This window comes from Blennius ocellaris (assembly GCF_963422515.1).
Source record: "Blennius ocellaris genome assembly, chromosome: 8".
Lineage (NCBI taxonomy): Eukaryota > Metazoa > Chordata > Actinopteri > Blenniiformes > Blenniidae > Blennius > Blennius ocellaris.
The window spans coordinates 17,059,793-17,075,351 of NC_137657.1; the positions used below are offsets into that span (position 1 = coordinate 17,059,793).

Below are 15,559 nucleotides of genomic sequence, written 5' to 3' on the forward strand. Positions count from 1 at the left end.
GGCTGCTACCAGCCTGTCTACTCTCTGCTAGTATGTTTTTACTCTGTTCACCATGTCCACTTAATTTCTTCCAACCGACCCTTCAAGTTTGTTGAAGTGCCAGTGCAGCTGTGCAAATAAACTGCTGAAGTGATTCACAGTGAGGAGGGGGGGGGGGGGGGGGGGGGGGGGGGTTCATGTTCATGTAAATGAATGGTTTTTTGTTTTGTTTTTTTCATTTTTTTTGGTTGCCCAGAAATGCCAAAACAATTGTAAATTTGGCCATTAAAAAAAAAAAAAAAAAAAAAATGTTTATTGTATGTGATCTGAAAGTATCTGACAAATACGATAGTTGTATGCCCGGTGAGCTTTTTGTAAAGCTTGTACTGGTCGCCAATAACTCTTTTACCTAACACAATTGTTGACTTTGTGTAATAAGTGTTTATTCCCAGACCCACCTGTTTAATTAGTTAGAAATGAGGCTGTTCTTCTGGTACAGATCTTTCTCGTTTGGGAGCGCTACAAGACCTTGTTGGGTAATTGGCTTCATCTTGAGCCGAACGATAGTTGAGGAAGCCGAGTTTCATAATCTCAAAAGGGCACCGCAATTGCGATCTGTTAATATTTGTGGCAAATGCGACGAAAATGTGTTCTTTCCATATGCACGCTGCAGGAGGCTAGTGGAGGCCAAGTCTGCTGCTGACAGGGGGGTGTGTGTGTGTGTGTGTGTGCGCGTGTGCGTGTGTGTGTGTGTGTTACATGGAGGAAGGTGGGTGCTTGGCTGGATGAGAACTGACTAGTTAGTTGCTGTGGAGACAGAGGCCTGTGTGTGTGCCTGTGTGTGTGCCTGTGTGTGTGTGTGTGTGTGTGTGTGTGTGTGTGTGTGTGTGTGTGTGTGTGTGTGTGTGTGTGTGTGTGTGTGTGTGTGTGTGTGTGTGTGTGTGTGTGTGTGTGTGTGTGTGTGTGTAGTCGTGCTTGCGTGAGTGAGAGTCGTGGGTGTTTCTGGGGGTCATGAGGGGAGCTGCATGGAGCATTTCCTTGAGACTGCTTTTGTTTCGCTCCAAGTGCTTGAAGTCTCTCTCTCTCTCTCTCTCTCTTTCTCTCTCTGCCTCTCCATTCTCTGATTCTCTCTTTGTTTCATTTTCCCGCCCTCTCATCCTTTGGTAATCAGTTTGCCGCCTCAAATCTCTTGTCGGCTCTCTATAGACAAAACCAGAACTCAGAACGGTTGTTTGCCAAGCGTTCAATATGTCATTGTGTCGAAGCGACTTGTAAGCCCATTTAAACAGAAGAGCACGAATACGACAAACACTGCCTCCCACTCTCTCTATCCTCCGGAATGAAATGTGGATATGTCATCTGATCATGGCTACAAGGATCTGAGACCTTTTTTGAATGTTTGCATTTGCATGGTGAGACGCACGCAGACACAAACGATACCAGCGTGTGGAAGTGATGTCACTTCCGGTCCAGTGAAAGCGTTTGGGCAGGAGTGTGTCTCCACAGTGCAGTTGTCAGTCCTGTTTTGACACGTCACTCGCTGATGTGTTTGCAGTGCCGTCAGCCAAGGCTTTTTTTTTGTTTTTTTTTTAACATCACAGCAGCTGAGCCACACTTTTCATCTGCCACTTTCTCCATCTCACCACTTTAATTTTCCAGTTTTGTTGAGATTTTTTCGTCTTTCTTTGTGCTTTAGTGATATTTCTCTCATGCTGCACGTCGTGCTTTGTCGTCTCACTTATTAATGTTTCGTGTTCCCTGTGTTCAGTTTGAAAGGAATGATTGTGCTTCAAAAAGAGAGCGTGTTTTTTTTGTTTGTTTTTTTTTAAACAAGGAGGCTTTTTACTCCGTATGAATTCTGTCCCTTTTGTTTAATCTGTGTTCATGCTTTATTTATTTAGTCTTGTCGGGGCTACTGTGCAATTGTGATGCAACTGTACAGCCAGAAACACACAGTTTACAGACTGTGTGCGTTGGGGATTTTAATTAATGTCGTGCCTGTGTGAAATGCACATGTTTGGTTTTACGGCTTGGCCCAACTCGATGACCACTTTGTCTCATAAATGCAGACACCTGTTCAGGTTGTCTACAAAATTCTGAACAAAAGGACGTGGTCATATTTCTACTATCGTGCAAGATTGTATCGAGATGGCACGTGCAACACACAGAATCATTCCTGTTATCATTCATGGTGTTATTTATGTAAAACGGTGTAAACGGTTATTTCTTTCACTTTTGAGTCCTGGGCAATGTCAAAACGTTCCAGTGCATAGTACAAACATCCGCTTATTCCTTTCATTTAAGGTTTACTGTAATTCCATGCAATTTGATAGCATTGTATTTTTGTTTGTTATTTATGTATGAAATGATTTCTATTTTTGTTTTATCTTGCAGTGTCTGCCACCGCCTTCTACAAGGCCCAGCCAGTCATCCAGTTCATGTGTGAAGTCCTGGATATCCACAATATAGACGAACAGCCTCGCCCACTCACAGACTCGCACCGAGTCAAATTCACCAAAGAAATCAAAGGTGAAGATGAAGTTGGAAAGATTAGTGTGTGTGTGTGTGTGTCTGTGTGTGATGGGAGAGCGCGGGAGCTTAAGCAGGAAAGAGAGAGCACATATTTACAGTCATTCACACACAAACGCAGCTGTAATGAGACTGAACCCTTCTTCATTATTCACCAGGTTTGAAGGTGGAGGTGACGCACTGTGGAACCATGCGGAGGAAGTATCGCGTCTGCAATGTGACCCGTCGGCCTGCCAGCCATCAAACGTGAGTCAGCTTATGGGTGGGTGCGGCAACAGGAGACTGTGGTGTGTGGACGGGGAAGGCGGGGAATGCGCACCGTAGAGGATGCGATCGCCAATTCACTACCAAACAAACCAGATAATGGCTGACTCATCCCACAGCCGTGCAGTCGGCATTAGTCATCCACTTGTGAAGTAGCTGTGTGGCGACAGATGAGCATTTCTGAGTCGTTTTCTCGTGTGTGTTTCCACTCCAAAAATGAGCTCTGGCAAGTCCGGTACAGGATCCTGTCTTGTCATACACAAATGAAGATAAATAATCCAGCAGGCAATTATCGTGCTTATTCCAGGAATTATGGATAAAGGAATCAGCTGGATATTTGCACATTTCAGAACATGCTTCTTTTTTTTTTTTGAGTTTCCCATGCTAACATGTGAAGAAAAACATGAGGACAATGTTTTCACAGGAAAGTGGAGGGAACCCTTGTGACATTGTGGTGGAGCATGAGCAGAAAGCCACATTTCCATTGTGAATCACCACAAAGTAGTTTTATTTTCTCAGCGTGGACAGCGACAAAAATCCATCACTGAGGTTATGGTTGTATTTTTTATTTATTTTTTTGGTACAATTTAGCTTAATGGTGGTTTGCAGTCACATTTTCTGGACTGAGAGGTACAATATGCATTAGTGACATTTTAGCGATTTGCAATGTTTTTAGTCCACGTAATGATGGAAGTTGAATATAACCGAATGAAAACAAAATGATAAAAATTGCTGCTCCTGTTGACAATATCCACTGGATTTATTATTATAATTGCAATCGACGATGTGAATAATTTTTACGAAGCCATTGTTTTTTGATGTGCAGTTTTGGTCCAATTTCAGCAATTTTCTGCAAAATGCTAAAATTGCATCAACACATTTTTGAACAAGTCGCTTCAAAATTAACTTTTTTTTTTTTTTTTTTAATACAATAATTGCTAAATGGCCAAAACACTCTCGCAGGACTTGCATTGGCAGTGACTTTGATACAGCATTGGTGTGTTCGAATAAACCTCGATCATTCTCATTCAGTAATGTACTCTAAAGGTTTTACTGCTCTTGTTCTTGCAGGTTCCCTCTGCAGTTGGAGAACGGCCAAACTGTAGAGCGTACTGTAGCCCAGTACTTCAGGGAGAAGTACAACCTGCAGCTCAAGTATCCACATTTGCCCTGCCTACAGGTGGGGCAGGAGCAGAAGCATACCTACCTGCCCCTGGAGGTGAGGAGAAAACAAAGATGCTATTCCACTCACTTACTGTGCGTCCAGCATTTACTTGTTGCGTCGAGTGTGATGCAATCTGCAGTGTTCGGTGTGGCCGCCAGCTCCCGGGCGTGCCTGTTTTGACGACTGTATGAACAGGAGCAGCTGCAGAAAAAAAGCCAGAGGGCGGACAGAAAATCCTTCGCCGGCTATGTAGGAGCTGAAATGATTAAAAATACATGTTCCGGTTCAACTTTTGTTTTCTTGCAGGTGTGTAACATTGTAGCCGGCCAACGGTGCATAAAGAAGCTGACAGATAATCAGACTTCCACTATGATCAAAGCCACAGCTCGCTCTGCACCTGACAGACAGGAAGAGATCAGCAGGCTGGTGAGTTTCGGCGGTCTCCTATTACCGTTACAGATACTGTCAAGTGCAAAAATGACTATAAATGATTCTCCAGCTGGAACACTTTCAATAAGTATGCATTTAAAATACTTATGTTGATTTCTTGGCATTTAAATATTATCAATCATGGCAAAATGTGCACGTTTTGTGCACCATATCATATGATGACGGACAAAGATGCAGTGTCCGTTGGAGCAGTGGGCAGACACCTTATATCAAGATCAAATAAAAGCAATGGGAAGGTTCGCAGGTCTGCTTTAGAGTTTTAGCTGCTTTTTCGATTTTCATACTGTGAGCTAATTTAATTTTGACAGCTTCAGAGGAGGCAAAGCAAACCCCAGTATGGGAAATCTTGCATAAGGCTGTTTGGATTGTTTACAGAATGCTTTTCCAGCTGCATTTCACAGCTTTTATATGAGCTACAGTTTGTGTGCTGTTCGTCTTCATTTCACAATACTGGATTTATAATCCCCTCACTCGCATAGGCCTTTTACATCACTTAAAAAGTTACGTCTGCATGCTTTCCCGTCAAATAAAGCGATAGCAGTCCAAATTTCCCAGCTGTAATGACTTTGATGTGAACTGCAGCATATTGTTTTTGGAGACACTGACAAACAGAACATTGACCGCCTCTGGCGAGCATCAGATCAGCGAGGCACATTTAATACCCGTTGTTACCTTAGTAAACTCATCTCTCCTTATCTGTTTACTCTCGGGGGGGATGACTGGACTTGTTCACAGGAAATCATTGTGGATGTCACCGCCTGGTGTTTTCATTTAGGTGTACGCAGTAGGTTAGGCGGAAGAATGGTGAATGTCAAAAAAGGACAGAAGAAAGCAGAGATAAGCTGCGTGTGTCAAAACGACATAATGAATTTCATGACGGAGCTGCATGTTCTCCCTGGATGCTTGTGGTCATTTTACAGACACGGTGACTTGCGTGTCCCGTCAGTAATTTGCTTAAATTAGTGACTGCAGCCGAGAAAAAAAATTGTTACAGCCCTGTGGCTTGTTAAAGAAAAATAAAAGAAGCCATCTCATTCTCATGTTGATGTTTGATGCTTCAGGAGAACTTTATAAAGAAATGAATGGTTATTCATCACAGTAGGTGCCATCCTTTTTTTTCTTTTCTTTTTTTTTTTTTCCAATAGTCAGGCCAGATTGCGTCAAAGAAATATTGTGAACTTTTTCTTTGACTTTTTAATTTGGTAAAACGGAACCATTGGCGGCATCTACTCTGCAGTCTGCAGTTTTTCCCTTCCCCTCTTGATTCCAGAAAGTGTCTCATTCTGGTTTTCTTTGCCCCAGGTTGAGAACCACTGGTAGAAGAGATGGAGTTTGATATGTGGTGTTGCGTTTAGTCCTGAAAGTTTAACATCTGTCAACATTTCTACTATGTATTGGCAGAAGATTTTGACTTTTATGCTACTTTGAAAAGTAAACATTTTCGAACATTTGTTTTAATGTGGAGGTGAGATCAAGTTTCAAGTTTAATTCCATTTTTAAAAAAAATAAAAAAATCTTGCAAAGCCAGATTTTGACCTGACCTTTAAAAAAATCCTCAAATCCTTGGAATGACCTCAAAATGACTTCTGTGATCGGTCCGACCTTTATTTAGGTGCTTTGATAAACTAAATGACTTTAGCTTCCAGTGTCTCGTTACACTTAGCTCTTTGCTTAACAACCTGCAGCTGATGATATAATATGTAATACAGTCAGGTTTCATTACCTTCACACAGACTAGCCAGCTGGTAGCAGTCAGCTTTTGTAACCTCATATTTAACCCACTCAGACTTGGCACGCGATGGTCCCTCAAGATGAATGTGACTTCACTGTGTTTTTACATTGTTATCGTTTCAAAGATCCGTTTTTCAGTGAGATGCGTTGTGACCTGCAGCGATAGATGTGTAAGAAGGTGAAATCGCATTGGATTCAGAGAGATGAGCATAGCTTAAAGAGATCCATGCGGAAGTGTTGGAGGGGGTTAATGGACCGACAGTTGGGTCTGACATGTCTCATGAGTTCAAGAACTTCTTTAAACGACCAAAACGAACAAAAGCCACGGTACTGTACTGCAACACAGAACCGAAACCTCTCCGTAATGCAGTCATCCTGTTTCATGCCGTCATCCGATCCGGTGGCTAATCCTCCCATCTCTATCTCGCTCTCTTTCCATGCAGGTGCGCAGTGCCAACTACGAGGCAGACCCGTTTGTGCAGGAATTCCAGTTCAAAGTGCGCGACGAGATGGCCCACGTGACGGGGCGAGTGCTACCCGCCCCCATGCTGCAATACGGCGGCAGGGTGAGCACAGAGCACTTTATGGTACCCTTCTTTTAAATCACGCCCATTCTCTCCGTTTGTCTGACAACGCTCGCCCCTCGAACGGCTCTCACTCCACCGTCTGTTCGAGGGGAACTAACTCACTGGCTTCTGTTTGTGCTTCATGGTGTCAGTCCTGTCTGTCTGCTGGGGTTGAGTCTCGATAGCTCAGGCTTTATTCCCTCAAAGATAGTATGGAACAAGTGAAAAATCCTTATACTATTTTTTTTTTTTACAAAAGAATACCCACATCATGACTGGGTTGCATCTCATTGATAGAATATTATTTGTGGAAGAACATTACTAATAATATTGGTTTCCCTTAGAAGTGAGTGAATAGGACACACGGTTGATGAATCTGCGTATCGAGACTGAACCACAGCCCTGATTAACATCTGTCTGCTTATTTTTACAGAGACACACCTACTCTAGATTAGACTGAGGTTCTTTTTTTTTTTTAACTGACAGCTATGAATCATGATGCCACATCTGAAAAACATTGATGATCCATCTTGTGATCTGCAGAAAGAAGTGCTTTTTACAAACCTTTAAACTACACAACTACACTACTGAAAACCTATACTCACATCAAGATGATTTAATTTAACTTATTACATGTAAATATTCTTCTCAGCTTTATAAGACATGCATGTTTCTTGGAGTGTTGTGCTGTCAAAGTGTGTATTGTCTGTTTTGTTATGTTGTCCCATGTTATGAATGAATGTGTGTGAGTTTATACAGAAACGGTGTGCCTGTCTGTTCGAATGTGAGCGTTTGCCCTCATAATCACGTGTACATGTGTTGAGACGACCTTGTTGTTTCAGAACCGCACTGTGGCCACGCCGAGCCACGGGGTGTGGGACATGAGGGGGAAACAGTTCCACACTGGGGTGGAGATCAAAATGTGGGCTATTGCCTGCTTCGCCACACAGAGGCAGTGTCGAGAAGAAATCCTCAAGTGAGAGCCTTTGCTATTGTCTCTTTTGCTCAGCTGTCATACAGCATTACTGTGATGTCGTCTGAAGGAGCCATTTTTATCCCTGTCAAGTTCGCTTATTTCTCTCTGCTGTTGAGACGTTACTGAAAATATGAACTTGTACGAGGTAATCCGGTCCTATCTCTGCAGTTTACAGATTTCTATGGTGGTGATTGTTGAAGGCACACATTTACATTTGTCTTTTTTCACATGATCATAAGACAGAACCAGCATTTTTATCTTTTATTGAATTTTTTATCCTCTCGAGGTATTTTTAGAATTTTTGCATGAAAATGGAGTTAATGTAACAAGTTTGAACTGTTTATGCTTTTCCCCCCCACATTTTTTCCCCCTCCAAATTCAATTTCGGAACTTTCAGCATTTGTAGCCTAATTGTCCTCATTGTTTTCCCTCCTCTTGCAGGAGTTTTACAGACCAGCTTCGAAAGATCTCTAAAGATGCTGGGATGCCCATTCAAGGCCAGCCTTGCTTCTGTAAATACGCCCAGGGAGCGGACAGCGTGGAGCCCATGTTCAGACACCTGAAGAACACCTACGCTGGACTGCAGCTCATCATCGTCATCCTGCCGGGGAAAACCCCAGTCTATGGTTAGAAACTGACCTCGGCGCGTATTTGAACCCGCTTTCTTTTGAGACGGTGTGGTTTTAGCTTCCAAGAAAGGTTTCAATGAAAGAACTGTAGTAAATGGTGTCCTGAGCACTCTCCCAGATAGTCTGTTACTGTTCAAGATTATTAAAAAATATACCTGTTTTGCTGCTTCTGATCCAGGTTTTTAAAAAATTTTTTTTTATTCATTCACAGCGGAGGTGAAGCGCGTCGGCGACACTCTACTCGGCATGGCCACGCAGTGTGTCCAGGTGAAGAACGTGGTGAAGACGTCCCCTCAGACCCTCTCCAACCTCTGCCTCAAGATCAATGTGAAGCTGGGAGGCATCAACAACATCCTGGTGCCTCACCAACGGTGAGACACGTTCTTCCATAACTGCCCTTTACAACTCAACATTTTAAGCCAATGGTGCAACCAAAGGATATTTTATAACCCGATTGGAGTGCACACGATTGAACATCATTCATATATAATGCTGGAAAGTGTGGGGGAGGCCTTCCTCACAGCGTCAAAAGAACACAAGCTGTACGTAATCAGAATGACAAAATGAACATAATCCCAAGTTCTTTGAAATCATGTTGCTACATCCTATACACCACTCCACGATTGTTTTTTGATATATAGTTATTGACAAAGCAGTATGGATAGCTACATGTATTTAATGTAATGATGTAAACGGACACTTTCACTTGTATTGCTTTAATGCGCACAATGCATTTCATGGAATATGGTGTCACTTAACATGTTTATTTTTAGATCACTTCTACTCCTTGAGAAGAAATGTGAGGAAATGTAGAACTAACTTCAACAGTTTGTGATATAAAATGTGACAATTGATTATTTGCTAAACGCGAGTAGATCTTGTGTATAGTATCATTTGACTCTTTGAATTGACTCTGGTGTTTCCTGTGATCCGCAGACCATCAGTCTTTCAGCAGCCTGTTATCTTCTTGGGAGCAGATGTTACACATCCGCCGGCTGGAGATGGGAAGAAGCCATCAATTGCAGCAGTTAGTTTTTTTTTTTTTCCCCTCTCCCCTCGCAAATTTATTTCCATCCAACTAATTACTGTGTAATTTATTAACTTGTAACTTCTTTTTGTCCAGATGCCAGTTTCCTTCTGCAGTCCCTCCTCTCTTTTTAATTAAACATTACACTTTAAGTAATACAACGTCTCCTTGTTCCATTTTGTGCTCAGGTGGTCGGCAGCATGGACGCTCACCCCAGCAGGTACTGTGCCACTGTGCGAGTCCAGAGGCCCAGGCAGGAGGTCATCCAGGACCTGGCCTCCATGGTGCGAGAGTTGCTCATCCAGTTTTACAAGTCCACCCGCTACAAACCCACCAGGATCATTTTCTACAGGGATGGAGTTTCAGAGGGCCAGTTCAGACAGGTGAGCACATTACCTGAAACACACAAAAAAAACGTGTCTCTCTATATGTTTTGATGAAGGAAGAAAACGTTGCTCTGCTGGTTGGTCAAACTCAGCCTCCCGCCACTAGTTGGTGCGACAGTGCGAGTTGACAAGTCTTAATTAAGATGTATTTTGTCAACAGAAAACCTTGTTTCTAAGATCTAGGAGTATCTATTGTTAGATGTATATATTCATATGGACTAGGAGGGAACTGCATAACAAGTTGTACTTGTATATGCAAAATTGTTCAAATTTTTTTTAATGGTTTTTATTTTTGAGCTACGAAATTTGACATTTGTGTCAGAGAATTAATTGAAACTCAGAACCAGAAATGAAAAACTCTTAAAGTCGTTTATCCTTCTTCAATTTCAGGTGCTGTATTATGAGCTGCTGGCCATCCGTGAGGCCTGTATCAGCCTGGAGAAGGAGTACCAGCCCGGCATCACCTACATTGTTGTACAAAAACGCCACCATACACGCCTCTTCTGTGCCGACCGCAATGAGAGAGTGAGTCCACACCAACTTGCATGCGCTCTATTTGAACGCGACACTGGGAATGTGCCCATTAAAGCCAGTACAGTGCGTTTATGTGGTAGCCCGTGTTCCTTTTTTTTTATGCTCTGTGTTAGCACGTTAAGCCCTGGAAATGGTCTCTTTAATTACCTTTTGTTGTCAGTTGGACTGTTCACCCTCCTAACCCATGTAATTACGTTCGATTAAAGCATTAGGCCCCAATGCGAGCCGAGAGCTCTGGAGTGCCACTCAAGGCCCCCAGAGTAAGACTCGGCCTATAACAACCTTATTTTCCATGCAGGCACTCACATGCAGAGCATTAGACTCTCTGGAGCATTTGGCCTTTAATTGGTTGTTTTGAAAAGTACTTGGTGAACCTTTGGCTGAATCCCTCCATCAACTAGTTTTCCTTTCCTCTTCTTTTTTTTGTTCTTTCCTCATGCCAATTTAAAATTTTAAAAGCTTCGCCTGTTGTGTTATCCTCTGCATTATGTTCCTGTTCTTTTAATGGTGAAAAATTGAGTAAAAATTGATTTATTTTTTTTGTCTTGTAAGGTTGGACGCAGTGGAAACATTCCTGCTGGTACTACCGTGGATACGGACATCACACATCCCTATGAGTTTGACTTTTACCTCTGCAGTCACGCTGGAATACAGGTTCGGCTCGCCCCTTGTCCTTCATGCCCATACTGTGGCCTTTTGCAAATGGATCAATAAAAGAAACGACGTGCTAAAGGTCTCTACAAGCTTCGAAGAAAACTCTGTGAAATCTGTTCTCTCTCCCGGGACTGCCAGAAAAAAAGACTTAATTTTGTTCTCGTTCGCAACAAATCACGCGGACAGAACATTCTTTTCTCGCACGGTGATTGGACTAATGTGTCACTGGTCAGATGTTTACTATGGGTGTGGATAATTCAGACAAGTGAGTGCAAGTTAATGGAAAAAGTTAAATAAATAAACAAATAAAAAAAAAATATATATATTTCAACTATTTACTGAAATGACTCCGATGAGAGCAGGAAGGAAACCAAGAACAAGGCTTATTGACATTAACAATGTGTTTGTGTTTATGATTCACTGTGGAAAATTATTTTTTTCTTGGCGATTTTGACGATTTCTTTACTTTTACTCTGACATGAATATAGCTTTTAGACAAGGCAGCAGCTTTAACTTGAAAGACCAAACATTAGTCATATTTCTCCTTCACTTTCCAATTCAAAACTAAACAATATTTGTACAGTTATCATGTTTTTTTATGCAGTAAATAATTTATTTATTTATCAAGCATTCTTCCATTGTTAACTGTATTGGCACTTAGATGTGTAGAATTTTTTCCCCCTTGCTTTTTGTTTTTTGCTTAAATTAAAAACCAAATAAAAAATGTGTTGCCTGCATTTTGAATTTTTAAGTGGAACTGTAAAACAAAGCTGTTATTTCCTTTGCTTCTCTCAGGGCACCAGCCGGCCCTCCCACTATCACGTACTGTGGGACGACAATTGTTTTACCGCCGACGAGTTCCAGCTGCTCACCTACCAGTTGTGCCACACCTATGTGCGCTGTACCCGCTCAGTCTCCATCCCTGCGCCAGCCTACTACGCCCACCTGGTGGCCTTCCGCGCCCGCTACCATCTGGTGGACAAAGAGCACGACAGGTGAGGAGAGGAAATGCAGATTATGGATAGATCTTTATTCCTACTGGCCACTCGTGGTTCTCTCTCAAGCCCGGGAGTGGTTTGAACAGGAAGTCTGTTACGTCTCGAACATGAATTAACATGAAGTGGTTATTGATAATGCTAAAACAGAGAGATCTTACGCAGCCTACTTGCACAGAAAGAATAAACCAACATAAAGCCAGTTGAAGAAACAAATCTGTTAACTAATCAATTGAAACTGTGTACATGAAGTGAGGATTGCAGGGATAATGGACTTTTCTCAGTTAAATTTAGATTCAATTCAAATAAAGTTAGATCTTTCAATGGCTTTTTTTCCAGGTTTTATTCTCGCTTAATTTAGCCAAGTCATGAAATTATATTTATATTATTGTTATTGAGTTTCATTACTTGGACGCAAAATTACAGTATATTCCCAGTATCTCCAAATACTAAGGTCATTCGTCTTGCGTGGGTTTGTTTGAGTATAGGCCCCACCTTTTTGTGGGAAGTTTGCGTGTTCTTTCTGGGCTTGCATGGGTTTTCGGCGTCTAAAAACATGTGCTCGAGAGTGTTCGGTCTGCGCTGTCATGATGGGTCGAATCGGGTTTAAAAAGGAGCAGCCAAGGAATCTTCTCAGTGATGAACATGCTTGAAATGTTTGCATGCATGCTGTCATCGTGCGCCGTCCCTCACTGCTCGCGTCTCCCTTGTCTGTTCTGCAGTGCTGAAGGCAGCCACGTGTCCGGTCAGAGTAACGGTCGGGACCCCCAGGCGCTGGCCAAAGCTGTTCAGATTCACCACGACACCCTGAGGACCATGTACTTTGCCTGAGCTCCACCGCCGCCCCACCACATCCAGAGAAATCACACAAACACAACCATGCACGCCTGGCTTGCCAGTCAAGGAATCCTCGTAGGTGCAAGTCCCGCCGCCACCCCGATCCCCACCCCACCCCCCACCCCCAACATGCCTAGTCAATCCGGACCTGACACTGTGCAGAGGAAAGCAGGGAGGATGGAGGGGAGGAGGCGCCCCCACACTGGACTGAAGATGCAAACGCTGCTTTAAATACAAACGAGAGAAACTCAGCACTATTATGCAATATCAAACCAGCCAACTAGTTTATTTTCACCGTTATCAGGCCCCCCTCCCCCCTCCTTCTCATCGCCCCTCCTATCTGTCCTTTCCTGTTTGTCTCTTTTAGTTGTGGCGTAGTGGGGGGGGGGGGTCATTATTTTCTTTCACCCTCTACTCTCATTTTGTCTTGTCACAGCCTTTCTTGAGAGTCTGTTGATCTGTTCCTCTGCCATCTCCAGTACCTCAAGTCAGTTTTGAGCAGCAGCACTTTTACATTCTGTCAGTTTTTACTGTCGTCAGTTTGGATTCACCCCCTCGTCTTTGAAACAACGGAGCAGGGACGAGGGGGTCAGACTCTGAAGAGGGGTCTTTTGATTTATTTTTACATATGGTTTCATGGACCTGAGGTCCTCCCAGATGCCACTTTTACACCACCACCCCCTCTTGTTTTGCGCTCCTGTTTTTTTTTCTTTTTTTCCCCCCTCTCCTTTCACCAGTGTGTGATATCAGCAGTTATTTGTATGGAACTACAAATTCTTTTGGAGCACACTGCCACCTGTTGGTGACGAGGTATAAATGCCCCCCCCCCAAAAAAAAGTCACAAGAAAGAAATAGTTGTCTTGTCAGGTTTCAGAAAAGTTCTGATTTGTTTCTAATTGTGAGCTGTCACACTTGAACCGCGGCAGTTTATATTGGCTGGTATATCACTTGCTGAACTGCAGCCATTTATGGATTTTATTTAAAGTATCACACTGTTATTACATTCTGCTCTTTTCCATTATGTGAAGCATTTTATGATTCTAGCTCGTCGTACTAAAAAGTACTTAATCATGTGAGATTTCATTTTCGACTTCAGTAATCATCATCGATCCATTTCTCTCTGTGCTTCGTCTTGCGCTTCCCTCCGGGGCTCGGTGGATAAATAGAGATCCTGTTGATGGTTTCCTCTAGTGCAATAATCAGTTGAACGAAGGGAAGAGAGGATTTTAGGGGACTTAAATGACTCAAAAGTACAGTTTCACATTTCATATGAAAGTGGGTGTCCTCAAGAGGAGGAAAAGTTTGCCACTTCGCGAGGCACTTTCATCTGTTGCTCCTCTGTGAGTCGATTGATCGACATGTTTTATGAGTTTGCCCTTGCTGTTGGGTATAAATGGTGCAACTGCAGTTTTCGTGGTTTTTGCATTTTTACTTGAACTGAAGGATTTTATGCTTCTCTGTGGTTTGAGGATACTTTACGATCACAATTCCCAATCATCCGTTTGCCATGGAGGTTCATTTCGAATGTTCTTAAGAATAACGCAGCTTTTCGCCCGACAGCAGCAAAAGTGGAGAATAAAGGCCATAAGAGGTTTAGTATTCAAGTGCCTGGTGGAAGTTAAGTGTTTCATGGTCAGAAGCTGCATCATTAATCATCGGGGATCCTGGATTTGTGGGGCGAAAATGATCAGAAAGTATATTCCAACAAATGGACAGCATAAGATGGTTCCAAGCAAGAAAATTTCACTCGATGCCTCTTAATTCTTCTCTACAACCGTCTACTGACTTTTCTATACATCTCACTCAAATCAACCTAAGATTAATATATTTATTGTATTTGCCAATGCAGCGGGAGTTAGCCGTTGGCTTTGCTTTAGAGCAGCATTCAAGCGAAGCGGGCCGAGTCGTCTTTCTTCGCTCAATAGACACCAGTCATGGATCCAGCTGCTACATTGTGTTTGTAACTTCGCGGGCCGGGTACATGGGCTGCCAGCTGGCCTTGCCTTTTGAATTAATTCCTTCAATAACAATATTTTGTTCAATAGAAATCCTATTTTCAAGGCCAGATTTGATTCCCGTCCATGTAAACGGCCCAGAGTCGGGACTCGCTTCAGATCAAAGCCGAGGAGTTAAGCGGATGACACCGAGAAATACAGCTGACGGTCGTAAAGTGTGTATCTGGGTCACCACATAGCTCCTCTTATCCTCTGACAACTTGAAGCTGGTTCAGGTAAGGGAGGGAGGGAGGTGGGGAGGGGGGGGGGGGGTGTTTTTAAAAGTTATCTGCACTAAAAGAAGCATGTGTTTTTGGAGACTGAACACAGGCGTGGTGCTACTCTGTTTGAGTTAGAAGCTGAACCTCTTTATGAGACTTTAAATAAGCAGGTGGCTGAGGTCGGAGTTAAAAAAAAAAAAAAAGAGAAGAAACAAACGGTTAACCTCACTGGCTGACGGAGAGGAGAAAGTCCCACTGCTATGATTGTTGCGTGGACGTCTACATTTCTCATGTTGACAGCTTGTAAACGGTACAATAACAGTGAAGTTTGGTGTCGGTCGGTGCCTCAACTGTTCGCTGTTAGCCTCTCACAGGCGAGCCTTCCCAACGTGTTGGAGGAGGGGGGGGGGGTCGGGCCCAGTGGGTTTGAGCCTTCGTGATTTCACTAGTATCTGAAAGCCTTTTTAAAAAGCCAGATCGAAAGTATATTTGTACATTTTAAATTATGTAATGCACACCACTTATTTTTGCTAACAGAAAAATAAAAGTAGTCTAATTATTAATCTTAGTAATAAATGTATCATGATAAGTGACGGTTTAAAAAAAAAAAAAGAAAGAAAAA

At 42.7% G+C, this 15,559-nt stretch overlaps 1 protein-coding gene across 2 annotated transcripts in view; it reads left to right on the forward strand.

The window, feature by feature from the left end:
• The window catches only part of ago3a (argonaute RISC catalytic component 3a), a 31,770-nt gene extending 16,829 nt beyond the window's left edge, over positions 1-14,941 (forward strand). The window contains exons 6-19 of one of the 2 annotated variants that reach the window (XM_080500852.1): positions 2,374-2,508; positions 2,667-2,754; positions 3,844-3,991; positions 4,244-4,363; positions 6,562-6,705; positions 7,527-7,660; positions 8,102-8,286; positions 8,501-8,660; positions 9,226-9,316; positions 9,505-9,699; positions 10,093-10,227; positions 10,789-10,890; positions 11,686-11,885; positions 12,608-14,941. In XM_080500852.1, coding sequence (XP_080356978.1) covers positions 2,374-2,508; positions 2,667-2,754; positions 3,844-3,991; positions 4,244-4,363; positions 6,562-6,705; positions 7,527-7,660; positions 8,102-8,286; positions 8,501-8,660; positions 9,226-9,316; positions 9,505-9,699; positions 10,093-10,227; positions 10,789-10,890; positions 11,686-11,885; positions 12,608-12,716 — 1,946 coding nt within the window. In that variant the 3' untranslated portion in view covers positions 12,717-14,941. The remainder of the gene's footprint in view (positions 1-2,373; positions 2,509-2,666; positions 2,755-3,843; positions 3,992-4,243; positions 4,364-6,561; positions 6,706-7,526; positions 7,661-8,101; positions 8,287-8,500; positions 8,661-9,225; positions 9,317-9,504; positions 9,700-10,092; positions 10,228-10,788; positions 10,891-11,685; positions 11,886-12,607) is intronic. The other variant, XM_080500853.1, reaches the window with a different exon arrangement.
• Positions 14,942-15,559: the final 618 nt, after the last annotated feature.